The sequence below is a fragment of the Prunus avium genome, chromosome 6, assembly GCF_965620075.1.
Source record: "Prunus avium chromosome 6, drPruAviu1.hap1.1, whole genome shotgun sequence".
In the NCBI taxonomy this organism is placed as follows: Eukaryota; Viridiplantae; Streptophyta; class Magnoliopsida; order Rosales; family Rosaceae; genus Prunus; species Prunus avium.
In genome coordinates, this window is record NC_142289.1 from 2,515,804 (window position 1) to 2,533,782 (window position 17,979).

Genomic DNA, 17,979 nt, shown 5'->3' on the forward strand with positions numbered 1-17,979 from the left:
CATACAAGTTATGGGTTAAATTTTGGAAACGATTTCTCCTTGTTGCTCGTATACAAGTTACAATGAATACAAGGCTTCCATTCCATGGGAACATGAGAAATTTTAGAAAGTAGACACCAAATTACAAATTAATTTACCTCAATATCAACAGTATCTTTCAAAGGTAACATTAACTACTAACTAGCTGGATAATATGCATTCGCTGTTCTTCTTTCCACAGTCACAGAATTACAGGAACCAAACCAAACAACAAACTATCTTGAAAACAAAAGCTTGTCATTCACATATCTGAATTCGACTCCTCTGCAGTTACAGTTAAAGTCAACTCATCTCTTGCTCTTTTCACAACTACCTTGATGGGCACCCCAACTCGGTCTCCCATTATTTCAACGATCTGTCACAATTTCACCAAATTTGACGAACCGTTTTTAACAAATTATTACAAATCTAGTCATTTGCTAAAGTGGTAAATTCAATACATTTTGCCAATATAGCATTCACTCAAAGAAGTTCATGGAAATAATATTATAGTAAGGGTTCCAGTACCTCCTTAATGCTTTCAACAGCCTTTCCATCAAATTCAATAACAACATCACCAGGACGGAACCCAGCACGTTCAGCAGGTGACCCAGGAGTTACCTAGACGATCAAAAGGTAAATTATTTGACAAATGTCCTGCCATGTTTAACAGTCAAACATGAACATGTTCATTCCAATGGGTGCACAATGAAGAAGTAAGAGTAAAAGCATGCTGATGCATATCTAGTGAAAAAGCTCAAGTTGCAAAATACTTGTGCGTTATTTGTTGAATACCAACTATCCTTAACAGCCTGGTTTTCATATTTGTGCATCACATACCCACTTAGAAAAGACTGATAGATATCAAGGTAGAAAAAGCAATGAAATACGCAACTAAGGCACTCTTACCAGATTAGGCTAGGAAGCCATTTAAAAGTCATTGCAATTCTTTAACTGCCAAAGGATGGCATCTAGATGTACTTTCCACCTCTGATACATTCAACTACTATTTGGATAAATATGTATAAGATTGGGGAAGGAAGCAACTATATACATACCATGGGGACAAGAATCCCTTTCTTCACATTTGGGAATGTAGGATCACTTTCTTTAAGCTGGGTGATGATCATCTCATTGAGATCAATCATCTTCAATCCAATCCAAGGCCGGACAACCCTCCTGCCGAACATGACTAATTAGTTTCACATATATTATCATAAAAGAAACCAAATTATCAAAGTGTATCACATAAAACTATTTGCTCATGCTAAAACAAAAACATACCCATTTCTCTTGAAGTGGTCCATAATTTTGGTGACTGAGTCAATCGGTACAGCAAAACCCAATCCATCAGCAGCAAGTACTTTCATAATATTAACACCAATCACCTCACCGTCAATATTAACTAAAGGCCCCCCAGAATTTCCCTGCAACACTCAGGTCAGATACCCAAAAAAAAAGAGCCAAGTTTTAGGCACAATTCAAAGTCATTATCAAGAGGGAGGGAGAGAGAGAGAGAGAGAGAGACCGGATTGATTGCGCAATCTGTCTGTAAATACTCTCTCCGCAATCCACCAAGACCCAAATCAGTGCTTTTACGGTCAACACAACTACATTAAAGGGAGAAACATGATGATAAACACCAAGAAAAACATGATATCGTAAATAGTCAACGAAAAATTAAAGGCTTGAAATTGTACATTTTTATGTGTGCGTTGCTAGGAGTTTAATTTGATAACTGGTAGACGAAAAAGATACCAACTCTCCTGAAAACTAATTTACCTTACAATACCAGATGTGACTGTATTCTGAAGCGAAAGTGGACAGCCAACAGCTATCACACAATCCCCAGGCTGAAGCTTGCTTGAACTGCCGAGCTTCGCTGTTGGTAGTGGAGTTTTAGAATTGATCTTTACAATAGCAACATCAGATTGTAAATCCGCATTGACCACAGTACCCTCAAATGTTCGACCATCTTGCAAAGTGACATGAACCTGTATCAAGTTGAACCGAACATCAATCCTTGAAGATTGATATATTTTCCTAAAAGCCTGCTCTGAAAACCTATTGCATTTCTTAACTCAGTCTTAACCTATATTTTTACTTTGAAATATATGCCCTTCTATGTGTATCAACAGAGTCGCCAATGGAACTAGTACGGAATAGTCATTATGATATTTTAAATGATGAGAATTGGGATATAGTTTCTAACCTTCCCTTTTGACGAAGCTCTCAGCCCATGAAAATCAACCACAGCATGAGCACACGTTAAAATTGTACCATCCTGGTTAATAATAGTTCCGGAGCCCCTACCCTTTCCAGGACTGATCCCATTTTCACCTACACAGTTGACAAACAAAGCATCATTGTTAATTTCTCGATACAATACAACTGTCTCAAAACAAAAATGAAAAATCCCAAAATGTATTTTTACCCTGTGGAGCGGATACGTTGACAACAGCAGGACCAACCTTAGCAGCCGCTTTTGCGAAAGAATCTCTGCCCAAACATCCACTACATGTCTTTGGTATCTCTCCAGCTGCTGAGACACCAGAAACATCCTTGCTTATATCTGATGATGGAACCGAACTATTTCCCAGAGAAAACAGTGGAACCGATAGCTCTGATTGCCATGGAAGCCACAGCGATTCGCGCAATGGCGCAGGGAGTGACACTGATGCCGTGTAATCTAAAATCCAATTCATACTTAATGACTGATTATTATAGTTAATCAATCAGAAATGCATTATTTTTAAGACTCAAATTAAAAATGTGAATCTCGATCTGGATCAAACGTTTGACATTTTTTTAATTGGGTTAGAAACCAAGCAACGAAAACCCAACATTTGATTTCTCGTTTCCCCATTCATCCAGCAACCAAAAAATGTTTGCCCAAAAACAGGAAAAGAAAAATTCACTTTGGATCAAAATAAAAGCTTTGAACTTACCGGAATTTCTGTTGCCGTTGGCGTACAATAAAACCGACCCTGCAGCGGCGGCAATGGCCACAATCCGGTTGGGAGTTGAAAGTTTTCTCTGCCGGAATCAGATGCGAAAGTAATAAGTTTCTAACGAAAGCTAATAAATTTAAAAATGAATTCCAATCAGACTGCGAATACCAGAAAACGGTTCATGAGTAAAACGAAACGAAGGCTTGACTGAATGTACTAGAAGTTCTGAAACGCAAAGTACACAAAAACCCAAGCTAAAACCCCTTCTTTGATGACGGTGTCTTATTGGTCAGAAACCAAAGGTTGAAGTGTTATTATTGGTCAGAGACCAAAGATGAAGTTCAAATGGGCTTTGCAGTTGGAATTACATAGCCCAAATCCTAATCGGGTACCGAGAATTGGAGCACAAATAAAAAGACCAAACCTTTTGGGCGTTGTGTGCTCTCTGGTTTTGACTTTTTCTAAAAGAAATCAGATATTTTGACTCAAAAAATGAATGTAATATGTTTCTATTTTTATTTTTGCAACGATGATATTATAAATTATTCTAATGTACAGAGGAGGTTCGAATTCGGATGCGGTGGGGTGAGTACACTATATTGGCCAAGTGCCCTAACTCACATTTGTGAATGTAAGTATTGATTTGAAGATTGGATTTCCATTGCATTCACAAAATAAGAAATCTTTCCATTTGATATGAGGATTTGCATTCCAAATTTCAATTGATCACCATAAGAAGATTGCATTTAAATTTCATTCACAAAATTAGAAACTTTCCATTTGAAGTTTCTTTCAGATATAGGTATACCCAACCCACTATCAGTTTCCATTTGTGCACTACTCTGACTAAAAAACCTTTCATTCCTATAGATGACATTTATGTAGTTGCTGATACAGCAGAAACACCGGAAGAGGGGCTTGAGGCCTCCTCCTTGGGTGGTGAATTGGGAGACGCATTGTCCGCGACATCCGAGGCGGCGTCGTTTGCCTCATTCCCAAAGTCGGGAGCATTTTCTACAGCAGCAGAAAAAGACGATTTGTTGGTGGTGGGATTGACGAGCTTGGGAGCCTTGGAAGAGGCTTTGGACGACGTCGTCTCCTTTGGAAGCAAAACTGGGTTTATCTGCGGAAGCACACCGCCACTGGCTATGGTCACTCCTTTCAAAAGATTCTCCAGCTCCTCGTCGTTTTTCACTGCCAATAGCACGTGCCGAGGGCTGATCCGAGTCTTCTTGTTGTCACGTGCCGCATTCCCCGCCAACTCCAGAACCTGACCGATTAATTTGTGATTTATTGATATGATTACAGAAACAGAAATCAAACAATTGTAATCAAACCCATTCAAATGTCAGTTTTCTTTTCATTTCCTTCCTTTTCTCAACAACCAAACAGGAAAGAGACACGTCCATGATCAATTCTTCCAAACAAAAAAACAAGGATCAGATATCAAGAGAAAATCAAAACAGAAGTAATATCAGACGCAACAATCAGATCATGTAAAAATTATTTCGATAAAACAAGTTAAAATGCTTAGATCTGAGATATTGCGGATCAGCAAAATCACCTCAGCAGCCAAATATTCAAGAACAGCAGCCATGTAAATCGGAGCCCCGGTTCCGATCCGATCGGCGTAGCGACCAGCTTTCATGAAACGGCCGATCCGACCCACCGGAAATTGAAGCCCAGCCCGGGCTGACTTTGACACTGCCTTCTTCCTCCCTCCGCCTATTCTTCCTCTGAACCCCTTCGCGGTTTCCATTTTTCTCTCAAGACTTTGGTGGTAAAACGATTCGTTTAGGAGGGAAAGTGCGAGAGTTTCGAACCGCTGGGATTTGAAATCACGTTGGCGTAATTTGGCAGGCAATATTTTATAGGGGAAAATGCCACGATGGCAATTTGCGTGTTTCTATTTATGCCTTTGACGTGTGTTTCGGAGCAAGGGCAACACACGTCAAAGGCCATGGATTTTGGTTTTGTGGGTTGATCAATTGGATCAATTGGGTCAGGTTTGGATACTGCCAAGCTCCATCCATGGATTTGGGCCCGTGAATTTCTCTCGAGAATGATAATTGCGGGCTTTTGATAATGGAAATTTCAAATATAAAATTAAGGAGATTTCAAAATTACACAAAACATGAAATTTCCGATTATACCATCCACATTTTGATTTGTGCACTAACTACTACACGAGAAAACAAAATAAGACTAGGCCCTGTAGATGCCTACTGACATTATATATATATTGTCTCCAAAAACGACATGCGTCTTAGGCCTTCTTGGGAGACTTGGGAGACTTGGGAGACTTGGGCGCCTTCTCAGCAGCTTCAGAAGACGCATTGGAGGTCTTCTTTGGAAGCAGCACTGGGTTTATGTTTGGGAGCACACCACCGCTCGCTATGGTCACTCCTTGCAAAAGCTTTCCAAGCTCCTCGTCGTTTCTCACTGCCAATAGCACGTGCCTTGGGTTTATCCGAGTCTTCTTGTTGTCACGTGCCGCATTCCCCGCCAACTCCAGCACCTGATTTCATTACGCCACCACCAAGTAATTAGTAATTAATAATCAAAGAAACAAAAATCAAACCTCATTTTCCTTATTTTTCTCAAAATCTAAACAGCAAAAGAAAACACAATCGCACAAAACAATCAGATCTTATTGAAAAGCTTTTACGAGAAACGCGTTTCGAGAAGGGAAAAGAGATGTAAAATGCTCAGATCTGAGAAACTTGGACAGTGAAATTACCTCAGCGGCGAGATATTCGAGAACGGCGGCGAGGTAAATCGGAGCCCCGGTGCCGGTTCGCTGGGCGTAGCGACCCTTTTTCAAGAAACGGGCTATCCGACCCACTGGGAATTGGAGCCCTGCTTTGACCGACTTCGACACGGACTTCTTTCTCTCTCCGCCTTTTCTTCCTCCGGCGCCCTTGGTGACCTTAGCGGCTTCCATTCTCTCTCAGATTTTAGAACTGAAAATAAAATTTTGTTGCGGAGGGAAAGTTGGATTGTTTTGAAGCGCTTGGATTTGAATTTGGCTAAAGTACTTTGGTGGGTTGTGTTTTATAGGGCCGTGCCAGGTTGACGATCCGTGTGCTTTTGTTTTAGCCAATGGGATTGTTTTGAAGTGAAGGAATGGGTGTGAGATTTGATGGTGATCAACGGCTGTGAGTGAAGACACGCTGGCAATCCGCGACTTCTGGTATTTTGGAGAGTAGTTGGGGCATTAACTTTGCCTTGGGACCAAATAATATTATTTTAAGCATGATAGGTTTACTTAGTGGGATCAAGTATAAACACTCAACTTCGTGAATTACAATTCAATTCTAAATTCCCATCTATACTTTCGTTTGTATTTTCCATCCTCACTCCTCTCAATTTGCTTCGGAATTTTGGGAGAATTTTGTGTCTATTTTACAACCTATTAAAATTAGGGGTTGGCATCGAGATCGGAAAACTAAAATACCGAGCTGCACCGAATAAAAAAAAGGGGAAAAAAAACTGTGTTAACTAAAAAGTCAATAAATTGGCATTGAACCGAATTGGATCGGTTCAAACTAATTTCAGTATTGATTTCACACCTTACAAAACCAGATTAGACCAACTGCTTATTATCATTTTTTTAAATTATTTAAGTCCAAAGCTAAATTTCTAATCCAATAACTAATATTTCCCCAAGCTCAACTTTAAAGCACCTTTCTTTTCTAGGCCCAATCATCCTTTTTTGCATGAAATTAAATCATTTGTGAATTTTTAAGCCCAACAAATAAAATTTTAGTTGGAATTTGTAAAAATAAATAAAATAATATTCTATCCGAAATCGAAAAAACCGAAAACCGCACTTAAACCAGTTTAAATCGAATCGATCAGCTTCATAAATTTTTTTCACCAAAATCGAATTGAACTGTATCTATTAAATAGTACCAATTTCGATTCCGATGTGATGTAAAAATCAAACTGAATCGGACCACACCCACCCTTAACTAAAATAATAACTCATGTCTTATTCTCGAAAAAAAAACATCAATCATGAGTGTATTTGTATCTATCATCGCGTTAATACAATGAAATATGCATACATAAGTGGAGTTCTTGCCCCATTCTCGCTCTCATCTCATTCCTATCCTAAGGCCTATGAAGATATTACTCTTTAACTTGTGATTATGGAATGATGAAAAAGCATTCTAATAATGATCCTTACCCCCATCGCATTTGCCTTCTATGTTTTTTTATTTCCAAACCATCCCATTAAGAGTTAGAGCTTTGTGACATCAAATGATACGAAAAGTTCTCAATCCTAAATGAATTTGAAAATTTCGATTTGAAAGAAAATTGTAACCCAATAAGAATATGAACCCGTAAAGTTATTTAACGGATTATATTAACAAATAAAATTCCTTTGAGCATTCCTCACAACATAAACTTCTTGGACCATATAGCTTATGCATGAAAAAATTTGAACCATTGGCATTTGGGAATGCAATCAGAATGATTAGAATGTACCCTCTAATTAATTGTTCCTTAACCTTACTCTGCTGCCATGGCTATAAGCTGATCATTTGGGAAAGAGGTAATGATCTTGATTTGCAACCTCCTCAAATTAGCAGCAAACTCCAATGCTTCCTTCATGGCGGCCTGAGCACCGGCCAAGGCATCCTCCAGCTCCTTATTTATCAAGTAAAATGAGCATATCTGGCTTAGAATTCGGTCATGCCTTTCTTGAAACCTGGCTGCCCTTTCTTCAGCTTGCTCCAATGCTTCATTAACAATCCTAAACTTTTCTGTTGTGACTTGTTGCCTGTGCCATTTCTTTACATTCGGCACGAAGAAGAAGATCGACGAAGAGAAACCGATTACGGCGAAAATTACATGACCGAAATCCATGGAGATCATGTTAATTATTTAGTTGAAGTCTTGAAGAGGTGCACATATAATAAGAAGAATGGAAGAAAGAAGGAACATAATTGAGGGGAGCCTAGATACATTACATATATTCTTTCCTTCAATTATATGGGTTTGTCATATAACTCAATAAGGGAATATTCTTTGCGTTTTTCTTTTGTTTTGCCTGCCAATTTAAAGGAAACTTTCATCTCTAACAAAAATGGGTGACAATGATGTGTAAATTAAGTGAACGAGAAGAAGCCAAAGAAAAGGTAAATGTGATATAAAATCCTAATGAAGAGAAAGAGAGAGAGAGAGAGCAAAATTTTAAAAAAGAATGCGCATCCAGGGAATCGAACCCTGGTCAGTACCGTGGGAGGGTACTATGATACCACTACACCAGATGCGCTTGTTGTTTACAACTTATTTACCTTGCCTAAATACTATTACATAAAAATGGGTGAAAGTAGAAATCATTTGAAAATTTGATAAATAATCACCTTTCTTATTTATTTTTAGTTTTTTTATATTAAGATTTAAGATATATTTACAATAATAATGGTGGAATTTTTGAAATTTACTATATGATCAATAACAACAATTTTCTTTTTCTTCGGGTCAAAATGTTAAACTTTACAAAGAAATTGTTTTGTTTTATTGACATTCTTGGCAAAACTTGATTTGAGAAAGTACAATTTTACAGCGTGCCAACGGAAACTGAACTCAAACTTCGTAGGAATTTTTTTTTTCAATTTTCAATTTGCGAAAAAACGATTATAAAATCCAATAGAAGAATGGGTTTTAATCCTACGATTAAAACATGATTGCAAGATTAAGCAATATGCTACTGAAAAATATTGCATTTTGAATCATAGGCTCCACCACAACCTACTTGGTCAATTGCTGTCAGAGATTCATTCTACATGTAAATTCCAAACTTGTCAATGCTTCAATGACCTTGGTCGGGCACCTTTTTTGGAGAGTTTGGCTTCTATTCTACCTCGAGCAGTTCTTAAATTTGGACTATGTCGTTGCTTTCGTGATTTTCGTCGTCCTCTTTTACCTCCCGCGTTAAATGGCTTTCTGTTGCATTGCATACTCTCTAACCGCTGACGTCGAATCTCAGGATCAGCCCAGCCTCTTCCCCACTCCGAGAAAGTTGAGAAAGATTTGGGTCTGTTTGCAGAAAGCAGCATATCTGCTTCAGGGTGAACATTGAAAGTTTGCTCCCTTTTGGTTTCAAGAAACTCCAAACCAAGTTCTGTTAGCTCAGGGAACTTTAGCTGAACATGCGTCTGCATTGAATATTTACGTTGAAACTCTGAGATTAGACTGACAAAATAGATGTAAGCAGAAGCATACAAATGCATGCATGCATGGTGAATGTGCACCTTGTTATCTCCCTCTTTCATGTATCCTTTACTTTCCATAATTCGGACAAGGCCTTGCCACCAAAGCAGTTCAGTTGCCATGAATTCTTGAGACTGCACGCCGCGGTGTTCATGGTCATCGTATGAAAATCACCAAACAATGTGTTAGAATTTGAGTTGCTTTTTAAGCACCGTCACTAGAATTTCACGAAAGCATAGAGTGAGAGAGTGAGAATCACCTGCTCCCTTATTTTACTGATAATCATCCTGAGATTTAGCTTCCCCATATAACTTTCACGTCTAAGTCTAATGTCACTACTTGTAGCATCATCATATGAACCATTCCTGTATTGACTTGCATGATGAGCAGATATAACCTGCATGATGAGATCTGCCTCCTTTATCAAATTCTTTAGTTCGGGAGGTCCATCAACGCACACATCACACCTGCATTAAGGAAATTGCTTAATGAGCATAAACTATGAAACACTGTCAACTGTGGCCAAAGATAAAACACATTAAACATAAAACGGAACCTCAAAAAGAGAAGCAATGATACGTACAAGAGACACTTTGCAGAACTAAAATCCTCTCCGAAGTATTCCACAAGTTTTTTAGCCCGACAGCATGAAGAATTCATTCCATACCTGCAAGTATACAAAGAAAAGCAAATAATACATATGTGCTGCCTGCATGTGTGCATGCGTGTGAAAATAAATATTATCCTGGGTAAAGTTAGTCAAAGTTAAAGTGTGATCAAATTTCACAGTGGAAGAAGGCTGCAAGGAGATGTATTTAACATCAACCTAAAACAATCTGACAACATCTTATATGCTTGCTTTGTCTGCTCTTCACTTCTTCGACTCGGCAAAAGTGATGGCACTCTTGTTAGGTTTGCAAATAAAACTGCTCGAGAAAAACGGAAGAGGTTTCATTAGATCCTATCCAACAATATGGACCCAACAAGAGTCGCAATCAATAAAGCAGTGCAATATAAGGTGAAAAGGCAGAGCAAGATTGAAAGTTTGAAACAGAATATATCATGATCATGGAATGCATAATAAACTGAGAAACAATAAATAGTAGCTCAATAAGATTATTTGCCACAAAGGGTCAAAAAGGTTAAAGACTTCAATTAATTTAATCTAGTTCACATCTAATATTCTGAAAACAGAGATCAACTTACTGCAGTCGGCTAATTTTCCATCCCTGCCCGCTCGACCGGCTTCTTGATAGTAAGCTTCCAGACTCTATAACAAACCAAAAAGGTATAAGAAGCTCACAGCAAGGATAATGAAGTAATACATCAAGGGAAATTTGTAGTAGGCATCTATGTTGTTGCCTAAACAGAGAAGCATACGACTGAGTTATGTTTAGTTCAGAACAAAGAATGAAGAAACATTAAATTGAAGCAAAACTAGATTAAGAATATCACCTGTGGCCAGCCATAGTGGATTATTCTTCGGACATTTAACTTGTCAATTCCCATTCCGAAAGCAATTGTTGCAACAACAACCTAAAATGAGGGAATATACATTTAATGGCTAAACTAAATCTCATGAAATATATTAGGAAAATGCCTCAAAAATTCCAATGGCCCATGCAACATTCCTAGTATCCATGAATCTGAAAACTCATACCTCTAAAGTATTTTCATGAAACATCTTGTGAACCTGCCTTAGATGTGACTTCGGCAACTGGAGAAAAATCAAACCAACATATATGTTACCTAGCAAACAAGAGATACACTTTCATGGCAGCATAGAGCATCTTTAATTTAGCAATTGGATAACGAGTGAACTCAAGAATGAGTTAGCACGATGGGACAATAAAAAATAATCTATCATCAGAATTCATCTATAAGTAAATGAAAAAGCCTGCTATTGCGGGTCAATGCACCCGTTTTCCCCATCCCACAGTATTTCCACATCATCAACATTGTGCGACTGAATTTTCACCCATAAACAAATTCTAGTGGTCTACAATGTTTGGTAATTGTAGTGACAAAGGAAATTAGGGAGCTAAGAGGATATTTCAGTAGCAAGAGAGATTAAGAGAACTCCATACTAGACTGTAAGAAAACAGTGGGATAATATGCATCCACAAATATCTACAAAGGTTATAATCCACGACATACCGCTGCATTATAGGCAGCAGCCTTCAGGCCACACCTACAAAGATAGTTTGCAATGCTCAACGTTCCTTTTCTAGTAGGAACATATATGATGGTTGACCCTTTCTCTAACGGCTCCCGCAAAAGTTTTAGTCTTTCTTCTGGTTTATTTGGTAGATCAATAATATCAGATCTAGTTTCTTTTCTGGTATTCCAGTCCTCACAAAGAGATTGTCCACAGAATTCACCGCAGCTAACTACAAGCATGAAAAAGATCAGCACATTGAACATAATCATGTCTAACATGCTATGAAGTCTATTTCAGATATCAGAACTTGAAAATTACAATACCGTCCCAATCATTCACACTCTGAAAGATGTCAATGTCATTCTCCAAGTACTCAACTGACAGCTCCCTGCCCTTTGAAGCACTTGAACCATTTTCCTGTGATGAATCTACTTCGTCTTTGTCAGAGTAACCATCCTCAAAATTGTCTAAATCATCCTGAGAAATGTTATCTTCGTCTGATATGCTACCATTAGCACTATCCATCACATTGTTTAGTTCTTGCGACATGACCATTTGTTTCTTTTCACCCATTCTTCTCTTTCCAGTATACGTGTCTATCAATTCGTGGAAATCATTCTCATACGATGATGCCGATGTTCTACTATGTCGTACCTGTAAGATGAGATGAAAAATAAAATGGATGAAGCAAATAACGAAATTAAATTAATTGGGATTCTATGAATTTGTTCATGCAGAACAAAACCCAATCCTGCTGATTACTTCATATAAAGACCCAAAGTTATAAATTAAAAAATAATAATAATAAAAACCTCAAATTATACTGAAACATTTTGAAAAATCAATACAATGAACTCACCGTAAATCTTAGATTTGGCCTGAAAAAGGAAGTAAGCACAACCTTTGTTTCCTTTGACATGGACAATGACCTAAGAATGTCTTCACGGACCTGAATTGTGGCAGTAGCAGTCAATGCCATCAGTGGTATATCAAATTTTAAGAATTTTAAGTTGCAAGCACTGAAGTTCTTTCGCAACTCAGACAATCTCCTGAAACATTTGGAAATTCAATGTCAAGGAAACATGATAACTTTCATCTATCCGAAGAACTAGAATGATGCCTCATATAACGTACAAGGCACAGCACCGACAAGATAGAGACTTGAATCACAAGAATGTTTGACTGAATTATAGGCATCTATTCCCATGTCTATGACATACATTAGTCATACGACTCATAGATAAATCCAATCACTATTCTTGTAGTGATAGATATATAACAATGCAATTGTAAACAGATATCTGACGAACCTGTAATCAGGCCGAAAATCATGGCCCCACTTTGAAACACAATGGACTTCATCAATCGCAAAAAGTGCGATTCCACGATTTTCTGCTAACTTTTGAAGTGGCTTTATCAGTCTGTAGCATGGTCGATTGTAATTTGTGAGAACCTTCGAAACACCTCAGTCAAACAACAGCCATATAATAATGAAGTCTCTTACCTCAGGATAGTTTCGGGGCAAACATATATTATGTCGTACATGCCGCTCATTGATTTATTTTCCACAGTACTATCTGGTTGCCCAGATCCAAGAAAGCAAGCAGAAACCCCATGTTTTGCCAGCTTTAAACATTGATCATGCATCAAGCTTATCAACGGTGAAATCACAACCACCACCTTCCCTGTCAACAATGCTGGAATCTGGAAACACAGAGATTTCCCTGCGCAACAGTAATTATGAATCTAAGATAGCCGCCCATATAACTGAATACCAACAAAACAACACAAACATAAGCTGGATAATAATACCTGACCCTGTTGCAGCAAGAACAAGAGAATCTTGGTGAGCCATCCAAGCAGCCAAGACTTCGTTCTGGAAATTTTTTAATGATGAATAACCAAAATGCTTTTGCAAGAGACTGTTAGCTTTCTTCTGCCAATCTGATTGATCCGCCAGGCAATCAAGCGGAGACGAGTCTGATAAAACTTCAACAGTACACTTCATGCCAGAAAGAGGTTTCAAACATTGTTCTATAGGACCACGTACTATTTCTGATCCAGAAACTGATACATCAGGTACCCCATCAGTTTTACTCCTTTTGTGTCTACTATTGGATTGAAAATGCTCCAGTATGCTAGACTGTCGAATTTGAGCCGGAGGGAATGAGGTAGGCAGAGGTCTTTTCCCGGGAGCCTTTACATTTCTCATGGAACTAGAACTAGTTGATGATGCTCTTGTTGCTCTCCGATTGGTACTACAACAACCATTCAATATATAATCCAATGCATCATCAAATGATGGCCCTACTTCTTTTACAGCCTTTTTGACAGTGGAATTCTCAAAACCCATTTCAAGCAGTTTTGCAATGACTTCATCAGCTGAGACGCCATTGGCATTCATGGTATGAAAAGGGTCTGTAGCAAAAGTATAGGAAACCCAAAGTCAAGCATGCATCAAAATGCAAGCTGCAAAACAGAATTCCTGCATGAAAAAATACATAATATTCAAAATCCAATTGAATTGTATGGTTGCAGTTGGGTTATGTCAATAGAATTGGAACTTTATTTTTAAACCAACTTTCTTTTTCTAAGCCTTCATAACAGCCTTTTGTTTCTTATATAAAAAAGGGATCTTGCCCTTCCCCTTATTACCTGAACAAGTCCTAATTTAATTCCTTCATAAGAAAATCGATTTGAATAAGCAATAGTGGTGCGAGACTGGGTTCAGAGCTTAAAGATAATTTCTTTCATTTCTGATTTTCTTCATGTTCTAAGCAACCAAATCGTGAAAATTAACAACCACGAAGAACAATTCCGCGCGTTCAATTAGTGAACAATTAAACAAAAAATTGAAGAAATACAATGACGCTACCAAGATTAAAATCCAAAGAGGGAAAATAGAAAGCATGAGAGCTTACTTTAGTCTTTAGCCCGTCAGAGCGCCAAGAACTCTCTCTCTCTCTCTGGGAACTATCCCCGCCAAACTCCGTAGTGGGCAATTTTGAAGTTGGGGTTTTCATTACATTTTGTCCTGTGATCCCACGTCATGTCGTCCGTCAACTTGATCACGCATACGGCAAGTCGTTGGAATATATGGATGCCTTGCCTTCCCCCTTGTGTTGTGTTGTGAATTATGATTGCTGTCAATTTTCTTGTTTTTTTTTTTTTTGGCTTTAAAACATGATTTCTTTTTTTATAGGAACTTTAAATTAAAACATGATTGAAATGAAAGAACTCAACTTTCCATTCAACATACATGAACACCCAAGAATATATAAAAAAAACATGGTACTTTTTTTTTTGGTCGGGGAAAAAACAAACCCATGCTACTTTCTACAACAAAACCCTCAAACTTTCATCTCCCTTGCTGTCTACAACTCATCATTTAGTTCTTCCTCATCCTGAGAATCAGCAGAAGAAGCTCCACCACTCTTCTCATATACTTGCTTTATCACTGGATTGCACACTGCTTCCACCTCCTTCAGCTTCTCATCAAAGTCATCCTTGTCTGCGTTTTGGTTGTCATCCAGCCATTCAAGAGCCTCCTTCAGTGTGCTTTCAATCTTCTCCTTGTCATCTGAGTCAATCTTATCTGCCAGCTTGTCCTTGTCGTTGATGGTGCTCTTCATGCTGTATATGTAGGTCTCAAGCTTGTTCCTGGCGTCTATCTTTTCCCTCACTTTGTTATCCTCTTCTGCAAATTCCTCAGCCTCCATCACCATCCTCTCTATCTCCTCCTGGCTCAGACGCCCCTTGTCGTTAGTAATCGTTATTGATTGAGACTTCTTTGCCGCCTTGTCCTCCGCTCTCACTTGTAGGATGCCATTTGCATCGACCTCAAAGGTCACCTCAATTTGGGGCACCCCCCTGCAAGAGAAAAATAAAACATTCAGCTTTCAGTATATGTCAATCAAGCACACCAAATAAGTGACAAACTAGCACTCTGGTTTACCTTGGAGCAGGTGCAATGCCAGTGAGATCGAACTTTCCAAGCAAGCGACAATCCTTTGTCAAGCTTCTTTCACCTTCATACACCTGATAATTTTCAAAGACGAACATTAGTCAAAACACCAAAATACACACATTATGCAATATGTGGAAATTCCCATCTCAATAGCTTGTGCATTTATCTGTTATAAACATACCTTGATGGATACTGTGGTTTGCTGGTCTTGATAAGTGGTAAAGATCTGAGACTTCTTAGTTGGGATAACAGTGTTCCTTGGAATCAATTTTGTCATGACACCACCAGCTGTTTCAATACCAAGACTCAAAGGGGCAACATCAAGCAAAAGAAGGTCTTTGGTTTCATCCCCGCCTTCTCCACTGAGAACTCCACCCTGAACTGCAGCACCGAAGGCAACAGCCTCATCAGGATTGACTCCCTTGTTTGGTTCTTTCCCATCAAAGAAGTCCTTCAACAACTGTTGCACCTTAGGAATTCGAGTACTCCCTCCAACGAGCACGATCTCATGAATATCTTTTTTCTTGAGGCCTGCATCTTCTAAAGCCTTCTTCACTGGCCCCATGGTCTTCTTGAACAAGTCCATGTTCAACTCCTCAAATCTAGCCCTTGTCAATGGCTCTGAGAAATCAATCCCATCAAAAAGAGACTCAATCTCCACCCGGACCTGGTGCTGGCTACTCAAGGCTCTCTTAGCTCTCTCACATTCCTTTCGAAGCTTCCCGAGAGCCTTGTTATCCTTGCTAATATCCTTGTTATACTTCTTCTTGATCAACTTGATGAAGTAGTCCATCACTCTATGGTCAAAGTCCTCTCCTCCCAAGTGGGTGTCTCCACTTGTAGACCTTACCTCAAACACACCATTATCAATGGATAAAATGCTAACATCAAATGTACCACCACCAAGATCATAAACCAAGATGTTCTTCTCTTCTTTCTTGTCTAGACCATAGGCAATAGCTGCCGCTGTAGGCTCATTGATTATTCGGGCCACATTGAGCCCAGCAATGATGCCTGCATCCTTGGTAGCCTGCCTCTGTGCATCATTGAAATAAGCTACAAGAACCAATGAAAAGCAACCAATTAGACCAATGTATACAATAACATAATCACTGTGTATTCTCATGGGTATTATCTAATTTCCACAGTGATATACAAGATTAAGAGAGGAAAGTCTGACTATACCTGGAACTGTTACCACAGCATCTTTGATTTTCTTCCCCAAATAGGCCTCAGCTGTTTCCTTCATCTTACCCAATATCATAGCACTGATTTCCTCAGGGCTAAACACCTTTGTTTCACCTTTAACCTTCACCTGAATATAAGGCTTCCCATCTTTGTTCACAACCTTATATGGTAAAAACTTAATATCTCTCTGCACCTCTGGATCATCAAACCTTCAAACAAAACCTATTTAAGTTCACAACCCAAATTAAGCACACAAATAACCGACAAACTCTTTCAACCCAATTATCAAGTAAAGTTGCTTACTTTCTCCCAATAAGCCGCTTGACGCCGAAAATCGTGCGTTCTGCGTTGAGAGGGGCTTGATTCTTTGCGGCCTCTCCAATTAAACGCTCGGTGTCAGTGAAGGCAACCCAGGAGGGTGTGATTCTGTTGCCTTGGTCGTTTGCTATGATTTCTACATTACCATTCTTGTACACTCCCACACAAGAATACGTAGTTCCGAGATCAATTCCGATCACAGTCCCCACCTTGGATGAACCTCCGGCTGCCGATGCTATTCCACACAAGAATTTTAGCCAAGCAAAAATAAAAAATCTCAACTTCTTCAGCAAATTTAACGTAACAAGAGTTGTAAGTGACAGAGACTAACCAAAAGCTCAAATTTTCAAAGATTAAAATTATCAACTGTGTTAAGAAACTAGCAGATAATTTTTATTGAGCTTAATTTGATCATTTTGGTACCTGAAATAAAGAGAAGCAGAAACGTGAACGACAATGCTTGGATCTTCTTCACCTCCATTGCTTTGTTTCTCGTAGTTTCTCTATAATCTGCTGCGCTTTGTCTGTAAATCTTTGCCTTCTTTTTTATGTGGTGTTTGTGATTTTGTCTGAACTTCAGCTGACTGAGAGACCTGAGCTTCAGGGGTTCGTATTTATACAGTTTGGCCTTGGTTCAGTTCTATTTTCCGTCATGCGTATTCCATCCAGTGGCGATGCGCCACGTCATCAAATTTGCATCAGCGTTTGTTGTTGCCTTGCGACCGGAACATGTCAAAGCTCCCATTGGAGTTGACACGTGGGTTCTGATGGAATCCGGATGCTTCTTGAATTGTGCAGAAGGGGAAAAAGGCGCGAGGATAAATGGCGGTTGAAGGCTAAATCGGGTATTGTCTGAAAGAATGAGGAGCTTTTAGTAAATTCGGCTCATGTTTCAGCTGTCAAAAGGCCCAATAAGGTCATTGAGTTTGGGCTGAGCTGGACTACAATTCCTTTTTGTTGCTTTGGCCCATGATCACTTGACATTATGGAGGCCCAAACCCATCCAACTTGACGTCACTTGACAAGTCGATATTCCAAATTACCCTAATCTACGGAGAAAGGGTTCAAACTCGAATGAAAATAGGCGAACATACTCCTCTGACTAACTGATATAGCTCACATTTGCATACTCAAGAGTTCGTAAAAATTTG

At 38.9% G+C, this 17,979-nt stretch overlaps 5 protein-coding genes and 1 non-coding gene across 8 annotated transcripts; all 6 read right to left on the minus strand.

Annotated features, from left to right (window-relative positions):
• Window positions 1-110: 110 nt before the first annotated feature.
• On the minus strand, window positions 111-3,278 carry DEG14 (Trypsin family protein with PDZ domain-containing protein). The gene is made up of 10 exons (XM_021961227.2): window positions 3,138-3,278; window positions 2,967-3,054; window positions 2,453-2,707; window positions 2,231-2,358; window positions 1,801-2,012; window positions 1,547-1,628; window positions 1,303-1,445; window positions 1,077-1,197; window positions 547-639; window positions 111-394 (listed from the first exon to the last, which is right to left on the minus strand). Exons 1-10 carry the CDS (start codon window positions 3,150-3,152, stop codon window positions 281-283), a joined length of 1,251 nt encoding a protein of 416 aa, XP_021816919.1. The 5' UTR covers window positions 3,153-3,278; the 3' UTR covers window positions 111-280.
• LOC110759215 (histone H2A.1-like) lies at window positions 3,138-4,838 on the minus strand. The gene is made up of 2 exons (XM_021961252.2): window positions 4,534-4,838; window positions 3,138-4,239 (listed from the first exon to the last, which is right to left on the minus strand). Exons 1-2 carry the CDS (start codon window positions 4,726-4,728, stop codon window positions 3,847-3,849), a joined length of 588 nt encoding a protein of 195 aa, XP_021816944.1. The 5' UTR covers window positions 4,729-4,838; the 3' UTR covers window positions 3,138-3,846.
• A 208-nt stretch (window positions 4,839-5,046) lies between these two features.
• Window positions 5,047-6,003, minus strand: LOC110759216 (histone H2A.1). The gene is made up of 2 exons (XM_021961253.2): window positions 5,710-6,003; window positions 5,047-5,487 (listed from the first exon to the last, which is right to left on the minus strand). The coding sequence occupies exons 1-2, from the start codon at window positions 5,911-5,913 to the stop codon at window positions 5,236-5,238; spliced, it is 456 nt and encodes a 151-aa protein (XP_021816945.2). The 5' UTR covers window positions 5,914-6,003; the 3' UTR covers window positions 5,047-5,235.
• A 2,179-nt stretch (window positions 6,004-8,182) lies between these two features.
• TRNAG-CCC (transfer RNA glycine (anticodon CCC)) lies at window positions 8,183-8,253 on the minus strand. Its single transcript has one exon. It is a non-coding gene; the product is annotated as a tRNA-Gly (tRNA).
• A 436-nt stretch (window positions 8,254-8,689) lies between these two features.
• RECQSIM (RECQ helicase SIM) lies at window positions 8,690-14,418 on the minus strand. 3 transcript variants are annotated; one of them, XM_021961265.2, is made up of 15 exons: window positions 14,277-14,418; window positions 13,168-13,824; window positions 12,860-13,079; window positions 12,666-12,776; window positions 12,215-12,404; window positions 11,679-12,009; window positions 11,352-11,584; window positions 10,855-10,911; window positions 10,650-10,730; window positions 10,401-10,464; window positions 10,021-10,120; window positions 9,778-9,861; window positions 9,454-9,661; window positions 9,236-9,328; window positions 8,690-9,139 (listed from the first exon to the last, which is right to left on the minus strand). In XM_021961265.2, the coding sequence occupies exons 2-15, from the start codon at window positions 13,757-13,759 to the stop codon at window positions 8,786-8,788; spliced, it is 2,718 nt and encodes a 905-aa protein (XP_021816957.2). In that variant the 5' UTR covers window positions 13,760-13,824; window positions 14,277-14,418; the 3' UTR covers window positions 8,690-8,785. The 3 variants fall into 3 exon arrangements, with proteins under 3 accessions (XP_021816957.2, XP_021816956.2, XP_021816955.2); XM_021961264.2 differs by having other exon boundaries at window positions 13,168-13,773; window positions 14,277-14,417; XM_021961263.2 differs by having other exon boundaries at window positions 13,168-13,840; window positions 14,277-14,417.
• Window positions 14,419-14,578: 160 nt separating this feature from the next.
• On the minus strand, window positions 14,579-17,596 carry LOC110759196 (luminal-binding protein 5-like). The gene is made up of 6 exons (XM_021961231.2): window positions 17,252-17,596; window positions 16,814-17,063; window positions 16,508-16,719; window positions 15,504-16,378; window positions 15,311-15,393; window positions 14,579-15,225 (listed from the first exon to the last, which is right to left on the minus strand). The coding sequence occupies exons 1-6, from the start codon at window positions 17,307-17,309 to the stop codon at window positions 14,730-14,732; spliced, it is 1,974 nt and encodes a 657-aa protein (XP_021816923.1). The 5' UTR covers window positions 17,310-17,596; the 3' UTR covers window positions 14,579-14,729.
• Between the last annotated feature and the right edge of the window lie 383 nt (window positions 17,597-17,979).

What these genes read in the sequence shown, in the direction of transcription:
- DEG14 (XM_021961227.2), bottom strand. An exon ending in GACCACTTCAAGAGAAATGG is followed by an intron (nt 1,198 to 1,302) that starts GTATGTTTTTGT and finishes CATGTTCGGCAG; the next exon opens with GAGGGTTGTCCGGCCTTGGA. An exon ending in AAGGGATTCTTGTCCCCATG is followed by an intron (nt 640 to 1,076) that starts GTATGTATATAG and finishes TTGATCGTCTAG; the next exon opens with GTAACTCCTGGGTCACCTGC.
- LOC110759215 (XM_021961252.2), bottom strand. Translation starts at nt 4,728, where the DNA reads ATGGAAACCGCGAAGGGGTTCAGAGGAAGAATAGGCGGAGGGAGGAAG. An exon ending in TTGAATATTTGGCTGCTGAG is followed by an intron (nt 4,240 to 4,533) that starts GTGATTTTGCTG and finishes TTAATCGGTCAG; the next exon opens with GTTCTGGAGTTGGCGGGGAA.
- LOC110759216 (XM_021961253.2), bottom strand. Translation starts at nt 5,913, where the DNA reads ATGGAAGCCGCTAAGGTCACCAAGGGCGCCGGAGGAAGAAAAGGCGGA. An exon ending in TCGAATATCTCGCCGCTGAG is followed by an intron (nt 5,488 to 5,709) that starts GTAATTTCACTG and finishes TAATGAAATCAG; the next exon opens with GTGCTGGAGTTGGCGGGGAA.
- RECQSIM (XM_021961265.2), bottom strand. Translation starts at nt 13,759, where the DNA reads ATGAATGCCAATGGCGTCTCAGCTGATGAAGTCATTGCAAAACTGCTT. An exon ending in CTGCTGCCTATAATGCAGCG is followed by an intron (nt 10,912 to 11,351) that starts GTATGTCGTGGA and finishes ATTTTTCTCCAG; the next exon opens with TTGCCGAAGTCACATCTAAG. An exon ending in TGAAAGAGGGAGATAACAAG is followed by an intron (nt 9,140 to 9,235) that starts GTGCACATTCAC and finishes TATTCAATGCAG; the next exon opens with ACGCATGTTCAGCTAAAGTT.
- LOC110759196 (XM_021961231.2), bottom strand. Translation starts at nt 17,309, where the DNA reads ATGGAGGTGAAGAAGATCCAAGCATTGTCGTTCACGTTTCTGCTTCTC. An exon ending in AAACCACAGTATCCATCAAG is followed by an intron (nt 15,394 to 15,503) that starts GTATGTTTATAA and finishes GAAAATTATCAG; the next exon opens with GTGTATGAAGGTGAAAGAAG. An exon ending in GGCATTGCACCTGCTCCAAG is followed by an intron (nt 15,226 to 15,310) that starts GTAAACCAGAGT and finishes TTTCTCTTGCAG; the next exon opens with GGGGGTGCCCCAAATTGAGG.